Here is a 13833-nt window from a genome sequence, read left to right on the forward strand (position 1 = left end):
ATCTGTCATAACCACTTTCACAGACTAACTTTCAAAACTAAGACTTACATAAGTTGCCAAGAGGTTATTTGGAACAAGTACAATAGAGAGCTGCCTTTACTTTTACTGATGATGTTGGCAATGATAATGGAAATGATTAGGCTGGTGCTGGTTGTCCAACAAAGTGGCACTGGGTGAAATTTAGGCTTTATTTACTTTAGCATAAATGCAAGTAATCCAAGAATCAGATTAATGCTAGTGCCTGAAAATTGGCTCATGAAACACCATGAAGTACCTACTGGATGGGGTGGGAGATTTGAATAGATGACCTCCAAAGTACCTTCCAATTCTAAGATCCTATAATTCTGCGCTATCCTATAAGGATTCCTTCATTTGGATCACCATTGTCAGAAAATTCTTGGTAGGCTCTAAAAAGCTGATTAATGGCTACGGGTAGAAATATCACAACAGTCACCAGATTTATCCTTCTGGGATTCACTGAGCATCCAGAGCTTCAGGTCTTCCTTTTTGTGTTGTTCCTGGGAATCTACCTCATGACTCTAGCCTGGAATCTGTCCCTCACCATCCTCATCAGGATTGATTCTCATCTTCATTCCCCCATGTATTTCTTCCTCAGTAATTTATCCTTTGTTGATATCGCTTATACTTCCTCTGTTGCCCCCAAGATGCTCTATGACTTCTTCAGGGAGCAAAAGACCATCTCCTTTGTGGGCTGTGCTGCTCAGCTGTTTGTCTTCATTGGGATGGGGGGCACAGAGTGCTGCCTGCTGGCGGCCATGGCATATGACCGCTACATTGCCATTTCCAACCCACTGCTCTATGCAGCTGTCATGTCCCCCTCTGTTTGTGTGAAGATGGCTATGGCAGCACATACTGGGGGAGTCTTCACTGGCTTGGTCCAAACCATCTCTGTATTTCAGCTCTACTTCTGTGGGCCAGATGTAATTAACCACTTCTTCTGTGATATTCCTCCCCTGTTGACCCTCTCCTGTTCCAGCACTCTTCTCAGTCAAGTGGTGAACTTCACGGTTGTGTGTATAGTTGGGGGGACATCAGCCACTATTGTCTTGGTCTCCTATGTGTATATCATTGCAACAGTTATGAAGATTCATTCAGCCAGAGGACGAGCAAAGGCTTTCAATACTTGTGCCTCCCATCTGGTGGCCGTGGTTCTCTTCTATGGCTCTGGCCTCTTCGCATACCTCCATCCTAGTGCTAGGCACTCACAGAACCAAGATAAAGTGGTGTCCGTGTTCTATGGAGCTATGATTCCCATGTTAAACCCCATCATATATAGTTTGAGAAACAAAGAGATTAAAGATTCACTGGAAAAGCTCAAGGAGAGGAGAAGGCAGAAGTCCCTATGTGCCTTTTTTCCTTAAATCAATAATCCCAGGTTACTCTATGCCACAGGAGCCTATCTCTTCAACATCAATTTTCTCCTAAAGATTCTTTGGAACCTTGAGTCATGGAACAGCATAATCTTAGTAGTAACATCAACATCATGGTTCATACAGAAGTCAGTGGAAAGAAAAATGGTATTTGAGTGGGCTTTACCTTATCACCATTAATGACAGGCACATAATAAATGGCATAAAAGACATAATCAAGGTCATGTATGACTGGAAAGGGAGGTGGGCTAATCATAAAGGGAAAGGGAAATATAACAGATGGACTGCCCAATTTTGGGTCCATAGAATGTTGAATGAATTAATTAAAAGGCATTTATTAAATACTTGACATGTGTCAAGAACTGAGCTAAGTACTTCAATATTTTTTGGAAGTGAATATAATCTCTGCCTTAGAAGTACTTACACCCCAATAGAGGGAGGTAGCATATATAGGGCATTGGTGATTGGGAAAAGGTATTGGGTTTGGAAAGTTGCTGGGCTGATGAATGAAGTCGTGTTAGAGTAGACTAATACATCCTTCCCATGAGTAACTGGAGAATGTATGTGTGCGGAGGGGAGAGAGGTGGCATGACTCATGAGCAATCAGATCAGTGGGGCCTCAGGGAAGGAGTTCCAGAAACAAAAACCTTACATGCTCAGGGTATGGTTTCTGATCCTGGCAACAGGTCAGCAATTGAGAAGATGGCTGAGGAATAGAATAAAGCATGGCTGGGGCCTTTCTGAAATTGTAGGCAATGGGAGTGGCTCATCAATCAGAGGAGCAGGGCCCAAGATGGGAGTGCTGGGGGTGAAAGGTTGAAGTCCTCAGGTCATAATTTCAGATGTGTCATGTGGCTCTTCTATAGAGGAAAGAAGATGTGGACAAGAATCAAACAAGAGGAAAAATGTGAATAGGTTTGTGATATGCACCACTGGAAGTCATGACCACACCATGGAGAACATGGGTTCCTTGAATTATTGAACTAAAAAGGATTCATTGGAGGAGGGGAGGGTAGAGAGTGTCAAGGTTGGCTGGTTGCTTTTAATAAAATTTAGCTAAACACATCTAAATGTCATGGTTCCCTTTGAAATCTGGAACTCTCTCTCCCTTGAGTTCTGGTGTATGGGTTTTTTTTGGTGGGGGGGAAAGAGTTGATCATAATTACGCATATCATAGCCTAAATCTCCATTCCAGAGCCATAAATCAAATAGCAAAGTATTTAATCAGGACAGAATAGCAAAGTAACTTGCACAAGAAAATGAGTGGATAACCAAATTATTCTCCCCATAACCTGCCTTCCTCCTACTCCCCACAAAAAGGGTTTGAGTTCATACAAGTGCCAGTGGTGAGACAGTAACCACTTCCCACTGAAGAAGACCATTGATCAAAATTTAGGTATCAGTGCAGCATGGAAGCTGTAGCATCCTGGGTTGAATCCACTCTGGCTCTATATCAGGGTTTCTTCCATGGAAAGCTGAGTTCCTGGGTTATCTTGTGTAGCTTTTGGACTCCAGATATGGTCAGTGTAAACAGCAACATCAGTATCCTCTCCTTCCCCTCCATGTCCCTGGCTAGTGTCATGGAAGGAAGGAAGCAAACATTTATTAAGTGCCTGCTATGTGCCAGGTATATGTTAAGCACTTTACAAATATTATCTTTTTGACCTTCTGATCCTTCCTCTGTAAAATGAGGAGGTTGGATTAGATAAGGTCTAACGTTCTCTAACCTACGTTCTAAGGCTCCTTCTAGCTCCAGCACCCTCAGGTGTATTCTCAAAGCTCTCTTCCAGGTCTGATATACTCTACTCTTTGTTCAGATAGAAATCAAGATTAACACACTCCTCTTAGAGAAATTGTTGAGTTGTTTCAGTCAGATCCAACTCTTCGTGACCCCACTTGGGGGTTTTCTTGGCAGCAATACTGCAGTGGTTCGCCCTTTCCTTCTCCAGTTAGAGAATTTACCTACAAGTAAGTTATCTTGGGAAATGGATATGACTGACATAATTGGAAGAAGTGATGGGGTCAGGGAAATGGGATTTAAAGGAAGAACAATGTTAACAATAGCTCATGGTAACATGTTAGATAAAGAGAGGCCAGTTGGTGGGAAGAGCAACATGGGAGGGCTACCTTCTATCCTGGTGCCATGGGTGACCTTGACCAAAGATTTCTGGACATTCTTGGGCAGTGTCATCATAGGACCATATACTTGGATCTGGAAGAAACCTTAGAGGTCATCAAATCCAATCCCTTCATTTCACAGATGAGGAAACTGAGGCCCAGAGAAATTAAGTGACTTACCCAGGGTCATGTAGCTAGTGCCCAAGATGGGATTTGAACCCAGTTCTTCCAGGCTTCTAGTTCAGCTTTCTGAACACTACTTCATGGTAGCTCCCTAAATAAATGTATTATTATTACCATCATTATTTTTTGCTTCTCTGGGTCTCAGTTTCCAAATATGTAAAATGAGGAGGGTGGACTGGAAGATCTTTAAAATCCTTCCTAATTCTAATATTTCATGTTCTTTCTTCTAAGGCCTCTTCCATCTCTGACATTCTATGTTCCATGTTTTAATATGCTTTCCAATTCTGATAGTCCATGTTCCAAGGTCCTTTCTAGCTCAACCATTCTGTAACATCTCAAAACTGAGAAGGCTTTACAGTTTGTCTTGTTTGCCCCAAGCCACCCCTTCCTCTCCCCCAGCAAAGCTTCCCAGGGGGCTGCCTGCTCTCCTTACACTTCTTCTCAAAACATGCTCTCAGGAAAGTCCCTGAGAGCAAACATTGATACTTTATTATGAATTCCAGTCATTGATCATGTCTCCCACAGGTATATTCCCTGATCTCTGATTGTGGAAGAAACAGATTGGGCAGTGGAATGGCATCTCAGTCGTGGATGCCCATCTGACACAACAGAGCACTCAGAGCCCAAGGGGGCAGATAAATTTGAAAAAATCCTTTAATAGGAACATATCCAACAAGTCTCAGGTAGAAGCAATCCCCAAGGATGTGACAGCAGCCTACAGGAAGGCAACAGCAGATAAGCTATTGGCAAGGAGATAAAAGCAGTCAGGAGGACTTCCCAGGAGTCTCAGAAACTCCCCATCAAAGTCCTAAAATTATCTTTATAGATCCCTTTCCCCAAAGAGCCCAGCTGTGTCCCAGACCTTGTACTGGGAACACAGTTCACTCAAACCCCCCCAGGTTTGTTCTACAGAGTCTTGGCTTCCAACAGGCCAGCTGGTGCTGCCCAAGTATCAAGTTAACTCAACGCTCCCCAGTTCTGCCAGTGTCCTGACCCACAACAAATGGGAAGAGCACCGAATTAGAAGTGGGTTACTCTATCCTGGCTCTGTCACTAACTTTGTGCTGGTCCCTTTCCCTGTCTGTCCCTAAGTTTTACCCTCACTATAATGAGTAGGCCAGATAGATATATGATCTCCCAAGTCCTTCCAGCTTTCAAGGAATTTGGTTCTGTTGCTTTGTGTCACCATGTTAAAGAGATTTCAGAACACTGCAGAGGTTTGGGAGTCCTCCAGTCCTCAAACTCACTACTTTACTTATGCGTTGGGGGTAGTCCTAACAAGATGGAGGGAAGAAGAAAAGGTAGTGTGTTTGGGGAGAGGAACGGTGGGAGAGAAATAGAGAAAGAAGAAAGAGAGAAATAGAGGGACAGAGAGAGGAAAAGAGGGAGGGAGAGGAAGACAAAAGAAAACCCCAAATGGGATGACCAAGAGTCAGACCCAACTGAAGCGACTGAACAGCAGACTTAAGGAAGCCACTTCTCCATCTCCGGACCACAGCTTCCTCATCTGTGAAGTGAAGGAGTAGCACTGTCACGGGCTTCCGAAGCCTCGTGACTACGCTCGGGGTTCCCCCCAAGCCCCAGGCCTCTGCCTAAGCAAAGGGCCTGATCTCGCGGACAATGTACGGGGCGGGAGCCGAACAAGATGGTGAATGACTCCGTTTATTATTTCAGCAAGCAGCACATTTATACCTTTAGTGAGGTAGGGACACTCTTTGGTTACGTGGGTGAAGGACAGGTAAAGCTAATACACCTGGGTCCTAGGACCGCCCTGACTCCGCCTACTCTCCTCCCCTTCTCTTCCCACACTACCCAAAGCTCCCTGCGGGCAGGCAGTCCAGGCAAAGACTGGAAACTCCACGTGGTCAGGCAGCCGGAAGTTCCACATGCTCTGCCAGAGAGCCGGAAGTTCCACGTGGTCAGGCAGGTCCGACCTGGAATCTCTAGGGAGGCAACAAAGGCGGGACCCCTCCTCCTGGCTCCACCCACATCCCAAAGCCCTGAGTCTATCTCAGCAGGCCCCTTGGCCTGGAGGTCTGAGGAGAGCAGGGCTCAGCTCTAACTCGGCCCGTAACATAGCACTAGTGGGTATCCTGGCCTTGGGAAAAGGGCTGAACTTGGACTCAGAAGGCCTGTTTCAACGGCCAGCTCTGTTGGTTAGATTCTGAAATCGTCTTTCCTCCTCTGCCAAATGGGAACAGTAATGTTAATGTGCATTTGCAGAGCTGGTGGTGTGTTCAGTGGGAAGCGCTTAAGGGGCATAGATTTCAATCTTGCCTCTGTCATCCGTGTGACCCTGGACAAGTCATTGCACCTCTCTGGGCCTCCTCGGTAAAATGAGGGAGGGGGTGACCTCTCGTGTCCCTTCCAGGTCTTTATGGTGATCCTGCACAATACTTTAAGGTTTCCACAATCTCTTCCTCACAGACACTCCTGTATTATACCCATTTTACAGATGAAGAAACTGAGCATCTGAGAGGGGGATAGGCTCAGGGCTGGAAGGGACCTTAGAGGTCATCAAGTCCAAGCTCCTCCTTTTACATAAAAGGAAACTGAGGCACCACAAAGTGAAGTGATTTGCCCAGGATTATATAGATAATAGAGGAAGAATGGGGATTCCAACCCAAGTCCTCTGACTCTCCAGCCATCACCCCTCCCACTATTCTATGCTGCCTCTTGATAAATGCAATGGCTCACTCTTGAGCATAGTGTCCGGGGCAGGATCCAAACCTGGTGCCCCAGCCACTAGGCAACACTGCCTCACGTTAGCTACTTCACAGGGCACTTGTGAAGACTCAATGAGGTAAGAGATGCAAATGGGAGCCATTACTACTTAAGATTAACAGCCTGAGACCCACATCACCCCCATTCTGGACCTGGTGCTATGTGGTATGAACTGTCACTGCTCAAAGGAAACAGATGCCCTATTCTGCCCCGACTATGAAAAGAGCAGCTGCAAATGAGCTGGTTGGCCTGAAGAAATGGCAAGTCAACGAACTGGTTCCCCATCCTCTGCGGCTTTCCTGGGTGAGTATCTCCTTCCTGCCAGCTGAAATAGAAGATACTCCATGCAGCTGGGGTGGCCCACCAATGCTGATGCTGCATTCAGAATCCAGCCCAGCTATTGGCATGGATTTCTTTTCCACTATGCAAACTTAAGATCCAGTGAGCCTGATCAGGATTAACTGGGCTTACCGACAGGTGCTGTGGAGGAGCTGGAAGAAAGTTGGCTTCAGAATCGGAAAGATCTGAGTTCAGGTGCTGACATGGATCCATACTTTCTTGTGACCCTGGGTAAGTCACATATACTCCCACTGTCCCCCAGGCAGCTCCCAAAGACTTTATGTGATGGACAAGTCCCTGATATTCCACACCAAGACCTCACCACACCAGTGAAATCACCAAATAACAACACAAAGCAAAACCAACAAAAGGACCTGTGCACAATCCCAAACTGACTCAAGGATAGGCAGGGCAAGTTTTTGGAACTTCCTCACATGTCATCCTCATCAATTCCAGAAACATTTATTGAGGGCTGTTTGCTGAAAAGAAGCTTAATGTGGCTTTGGTAACCTGAGGAAGGCAGAGAAGTAGATTCTTCCAATGGGAGACCATGGAGGCCCAGAGAAAATGTGGTTCTATCCAGCAGGTGACATGTGGTACAGACTGTTCCCTAAAGAGACTGAGTCCACTCAGACCTGCCATCTAGAGACTTGCCGGAGCACATAGGTTTGCTTGGTGATGTTCCTTACTGTTTGGTGTACTTAGCATAGTTCTTGGAACATAGACAATAGCTTGGAACATAGTTCTTGGAGCATAGAACATTTGCATTTAATACATATTGATGGATTGATTGATTGTAAGTTAAGGTCCACTCTGTCCTATGGACATTGTGTACATTGGTGGTAGAATGTGACCATAGGCAATTTGTTATGTTATGGCTTCTGTTAGTAAAAGCTTCATGATCAATGGTTAATGGTGTCATCTTGGCTGATTTATTTAAATGGGAAGCACAAAGGTCATTCATTGCTCAGGAATTAATCATGAGTAGTAGACTTTTGTTTCCTCTAACACCAGGATTACACCTAGAGTTACCTCTAATGTGAGGTGTAACAATATGGCCACCCTTCTAGGAAACTGCTTCCACCTACCAGGGTAACTGCAGATTGAGGTGAGCCAACCAGCCTCAACCCAGGAAGAGAGACCAGAGAGAGAATCAGCGGTTGGTGCCATGTCCGGCCCTTCACAATCTGACTTCAATTTGTCTTCCAAGCTGATTATGCATTTTGCCCCCCTCCCAACTCTGGGTATATGCTGCATTCCAGGCAAACTGGCCTAGTTGGTATCCCTCACAGACAGCACTCCAGCTCCCATCTCTATGTCTGGAATGCTCTCTCTCCTCACATTCCCCTCTTAGAATCCTTGGCTTCCTTCCATACTCAGCTCAAATTCCACCTTCTTTAGCAGGTCCTTCCCAGACTCCCCAGCTATTAGTGCCTTCCCCTCAAAGGTTACCTGGTATCCTATGTTTATTTATGTACAAGTTGTCTCTCCCATCAGAATGTCGGCTTTAAGGGCAGAGCTTTTCACCTTATCTTTGTATCTTTAGCCTTTAACATTGTTCCTTGTACTCAGCAATTGCTTATTTTTTAAGTTTGTTGAATTGAAATGAGGGAAAAGGGAAGTGGGAAAATTCTAGCATCTATGTGGCTCATTTGCATCTTTTAAGTACAGTAAGGGGAAAATACCTGAGATCCAGAGGTTAAAAGGTGAATCTACAAGGCAAATAGTTCATATGCACATAAGCAAGAATTGGGACATATCACTGGGCTATGGAGGTGGCTGCTTTGTAGCAGGATGTCAGGCAGAGCTCTCCTGCTAAGCACCTTCTCCCCCCAACCAGAGTCAGAGAGCTCAAACTGACAGGTCTTTTGCCTTGCACTGACTCTTCTTGTAGCCAGCCTTCTCAGACACCTTCATCAAAAATTACTTCCCCATCTTTCAAGTTCCTCCAACATGTTGAACCCCAGTCGTACTTCTTTATTCAACCCAATTTGGCATTTATTAAAGGTCTGCGATATACCAGGCCCTATACTGGGAAGGACTGGGGCAAGAAAATAATCAACCCCAAAGACTGATTTCGTTGGATCTTAGAAGAGCTGGGGTGAAATGGTCTATAGGGGCTACTTCATTTTTGCTGGGGATACAAAAATGAAAAACAAGAGCTTAGATTCTTCTCCCCAAGATGCCAAACTTCCCCATACACGAAGGAGTATAATATAACGGAGAATGAGAGTTCTGGGGCTGCCAAGACAAAAATTAACACAGAGTCACAGGATTTGAAGAGGAAGGGACTTCAGCCTCCATCAAGGCCACCTCATACATGGGAGGACTTCCCACCGTAAGACCTGGAACACATAACTGTTCATCCTGGGGAAGGGGTGGGACAGAATTAAACAGCCCTTGTCCTCAAGGAGCTTATAGTCATGATAATAAAAGACTGTATGTGTGGTATCTCCCCTATTAGACTATAAGCTTTTTGAGTGTACTATACCTTATTCACAAAGTCAGAGAATTTAGGAAGGGAAGACTCCTTAGAGACCAGATAGTCTAGGGGTCTAGACTTTTCTTGGAGTGTCCCTTAGGCAGTGTACCATGGCCTATGGACCTACCTCTTCGAATGATGCTTTTAAATACATAAAATAAAGTGCATAGAATTATAAAGGAAACCAATTATATTGAGAGAAAAATGTCTTTTTTTCACCCAAGTCTATGGACCCTTTGAAATCTATTCACAGAGCCCTGGGGGTGTGGAATGAGGGGGGCTCTAACTCCCAAGTTAAGAGCCTTTGATCTTCTCCAACCTTCTCTTATACAGATGAAGAAAGAATCCCAGAGAAGGGAAGGGACTCTTTCGGTATCGCTTCTGTACCTAGCACAGGGCAGGAAACATGGTTGCTCATCAGTCAGCCTCAGGGGTTAGATGGATGAATGAATACAGAGGTGCTGTGCCATAATGGGAAGATCACAGAGTAAAGGCCTAGAGTCTAATCCTACTCTTGTTCGATATCTTGACTTTGCCACCTACTCCCTGTGCAATCTCACCATGTCTCTTCACCTCTCTGGACTTGAGTTTCTCCATCTGTAAAATGAAAGTGTAGGACCAGATGATCTCTGAGGTCCCTTCCAGCTCTCAATCTGTGACCCAATTCTTTTCTGCTCTTGCTGAAGTTATTAGGGGGCTTACCTATCTGTGGCTCTGGGAGGGGGAATTCAGCTAGTTTCTCCTCCCTATTTTGGGCTCACCATTCTTCTGGTCTCCAATGAGCAATGGCACACATGTGAAGGGGAACTTGCGTTTCTGCTTAGGAGCTAAAAGACAAAGACAGAGGTTGTTGACTGCAAAGTTCCCCTGCTATGGACAATCCTAAGCAAATGTGTCAATTCTTTCAAAATTTTCCCTTAATGTTCCCCTTCCCTTTGAGATTTATCCTGTGTGGCTACAGAGGGCAGAACTGAAATCTGTGGTTACAAGAAACAGACAGGAAGAATCGTCTACTAATTAGGAGTGTTGAAAAATAGAGCCAGTTGCCACATGAGGTAAAGAGTTCCCTGTTACTGAGAGTATTCAATCAGAGGTTAGATTTTGTAACCAAGATGTGTGATGTGGTTAATATAAAGAGCATTTGGCTTCGAGTCACAAGAGTTGCAAGGAATGAAGAACTCATGAAGGAAAATACTAAGTTTGGAAAGACAAGTTGAAAGCAAATTGTGAAAGGTTTTCAAAGCCAGAGGGTCTATATTTATGCTAAAGGAATTAGGTAACTACCAAAGCTTATTGAACTAAGGTCACCTCCAGCTCTAAATCTGCTGGAGATCTCATTGTTAGGAGAGCTTCTCAGGGAATCCATTTACCTTAAGGAAGGAAGGAAACAGGCATTTACTAAGCATTTGCTCCAAGCCAGGGACAAAGTGCCCCTCAAAACCTGAGGCAGATGGTGGTTAAATGACTTGCCCAGGGTCACACATCTAGCATCTGAGGCCGAATTTGAACTTGGGTCTTCCTGACCCACTAATTTTGTGAGCCCAGGAGCGGAGAGTTTAGGCAGACAGACACCTCCCCTGCTGTCTGGGCTGAATGTGTTAAGCTTAGGGAGCCAGGAGATGAATCTCTTTTCCCTCTATCCTCTGTGTTTGCATTTCAACTCATTCTCCAATTATTGCTTCACCATCCCACATCTGAGAGAGGGCAAGGCTTTCAAAGCGGTGCAGAAGCCAAGACGTGAAAGGTGCTTCTAAGCAGCTTTTTTAATCTCATGTGATTTCACTTGATCACGGGATCAGAATATAACCTTTACTTATAATCTAACTCATTCACCCAGAGGCTGCCAAGGATCATTGATTCAGAAAACCTTAGAGGTCATCAAGGGTAACCCCCAAATTTTACAGATGAGGAAACTGAGTCCCAGGGAATGAAGTGACTTGACCAAGGTCACACAGTCCCTAAAGAGGGGTATGGACCCAGGTGCTCCTGACTCTAAGACTACTGTCCTTTCCACTACACCAAGCTGTCCCTCCATTTTTTTCTTTCTAATCCATTTTTTCTTCCCCCATTTATCCTTTCCTTTTGGCCTCCCTGTCCTCAGCCCCCTAGGAAATGTCATCTTATGCAGATTAAATGAGAGCAAAAGATCATAAATTTGGAACTAGAAGGGAGGTCATCTAGTTCAACCCCTTCGTTTTACAGATGGGTAAATTGAGGCCCAGGCTTAAGTAATTTGCCTGGGGTCACAAAGCTTGTAAATGGCTGAAGCAGGGTTTGAACCCAACTCTTCATGACTCCAGGTCTCTCTATCAACTCTGCACCCACTATTTCCCATTGCATCTCCATCTCCTGTGCACCCTGCCTCTCTCCAAGAGTCATGAGACCTTTCTAACAAATCACAGAATCTCAAACTTAAAAGGAACCTCAGAAATCATCAGGTCCAATATGTAGCTGAACAAGAATCCTCTGCATATATCAAGTACTTACTATGTGCCAGGCACTGTGTTGAGCACTGCAAATACAAGTACAATCAATGAAACCGTCCCTGCCCTCCAAAAGCTTCCATTCTCATAGGGGAGACATAGGTTCTGCATAGAAATCCATTTAATAAAAATATCTTCAAGTATTCCTAGGTAAAAGCAGTTCTCTAGGGGGTTGGACCCCAATAAAAAGACTAAAGGAATCAACAAGAAGGTTCTGGGGCAGCTAGGTGGCACAGTGGATAAAGCCCTGGCCCTCGAGTCAAGAGGACCTATGTTCAAATCTGGCCTCAGATATTTAGCAGCTGTGTGACCCTGGGCAAGTCACTTGATCCTGATTGCCTCAAAAAAAACCCCTCAAACAACCCAATAAGGTTCTCTGGGGTTTCAGGAGATTAATCTCCTGGCTCCGTAAGCTTAGCACATTCAGCCCAGACAGTAGAAGAGGTGACTATCTGTCTGAATTCTCCTCTTTTGTACTCTTCTTGCCCAAAGGGCTCACAGCTGAGTCTCAGGCCAATCAACCTGGAGGCAGACACCTCCTATTTCTTCAGCTGTTTCTCATGTGGCATGACTAAAGGCCCTTTACAATTGCAGTTGCTCTCTACGGATGTTTTCCTATTCCACACAGGCGTTTTCTCTTCAGTCTCTCCTGACCCCCAAAGCCTGAAGGCATCTCCCACGACATTGCCCCCTTCACCACATATGCCCATGAAGTCCTAAGGTTACTATGGTACATTTCAAAGCCTTCCCCACGCATTCCAACTTCCCCTTATCTCCTAAAACTAGCTATAATTCTCTATGATCAACATTTGTTACCTTTTTTCTCATCCCCTTTGCTATTTATCCCAGCTATGAGATAACTGACTAATCCTCAATCATTCCTAAATTGTTGCCATCTTCCCTAACAAAAGTCAGAGGGAACTGTAGGACAATCCATTCTCACAACTTTCCTCAAAGCACTAAATTTGTTGTCAAACCATAAATATTCAGACCCGACTCAGCCTTTGCCCAGGCTTTCCTCACTCATACCCAGCCCTTAACCACCATGAATATTTAAATACCTCCTTGTCCACTACAATATTCTTCTGCCCCTTCCCAGAGACCAGGGGAATAGGATCCACCCCCCACTTTAGCTCAACCCCTTGTGCAGGAAACCAGGAGGGGGCCGGGTTCTGCTCAAGCAGCTACAACCCAAACTCTGCCACCCCTGTCAGGGTTGAGATTCGGCTTAGGCCTGAGGAACCTGGAGAACCCCCAAATTCCCATGGCACACTTCTTCCCCTCAAAGGTAGCCATCCAGTCTCTCAAGAAGGTCACTTCCCTGACCTCCAAGAGAAAGCCTCATTGTGGTTCTCTCTCTGATTCTTATGCATAGACTAAGACTGGCCCTGTCCAGAGTCTCCTTACCTTATACCTAATCTATTTAAAGGCCTCCTAACCTGTCTCCATCCCCATGTGCTCCCCTTTTACCTTCCCCCTTTCATCCCTTCTGCATTGTCTTCTGAAGCCCAGTTTTGATCCAATCCATTCCCTGATGCTAAACCTTCAGCGATTAAGACAACGGATTCCTAATAATTGGAGGCTGAATGGCCACTTGTGAAAGGTGTTATGGGATGGGATGGGAGAAGGGGTCCTGCCCAGGTAGCTGAAGGCCCTTTCTGGCTCTAAATGTATGAGCCTCTTCCCTAATGCCCTCAACTGAAAGGGCTCACACCCTCCTCGAAAGTTACATAAACATGTCATCTGGGATTTTGTCTTTTTTTTTTTCTGAGGGATCTTTCCTTTGTCCCTAGTCACGCTCTTCCTTAAATTATACTTAGCTGTGTACGTATCATTTTTTCCTGGGATTGGAGGTGGAGCTCCAGACCTCTATTTCATTGGTGCTAGCATTCTTAGTATGGAAACTTCTTCCACCAATGCAAATCAGCAAACTTCTCTGTAATTTTAGCTACTCAGGGTACTGTGTATAGCTAGCATGTGTCAACAACAGGACTTGAATCCCGTATTTTCTGATTAAGGGGCTGACCTTTGTCCACCATACCACATTTTCTCTCTGTATACCATTCAGTCAATCAAGTTTTATGGAGGTATCAGAGACATAAAGGAAAAGTAA

At 45.0% G+C, this 13833-nt stretch overlaps 1 protein-coding gene across 1 annotated transcript; it reads left to right on the top strand.

The window, feature by feature from the left end:
- The first annotated feature begins 422 nt into the window (after window positions 1-422).
- On the top strand, window positions 423-1382 carry LOC118855121 (olfactory receptor 5A1-like). The gene has a single exon (XM_036765231.1). The coding sequence runs from the start codon at window positions 423-425 to the stop codon at window positions 1380-1382; it is 960 nt and encodes a 319-aa protein (XP_036621126.1).
- The last annotated feature ends 12451 nt before the right edge of the window (window positions 1383-13833 follow it).

The sequence above is a fragment of the Trichosurus vulpecula genome, chromosome 6 (assembly GCF_011100635.1).
Source record: "Trichosurus vulpecula isolate mTriVul1 chromosome 6, mTriVul1.pri, whole genome shotgun sequence".
Classification (NCBI taxonomy): domain Eukaryota; kingdom Metazoa; phylum Chordata; class Mammalia; order Diprotodontia; family Phalangeridae; genus Trichosurus; species Trichosurus vulpecula.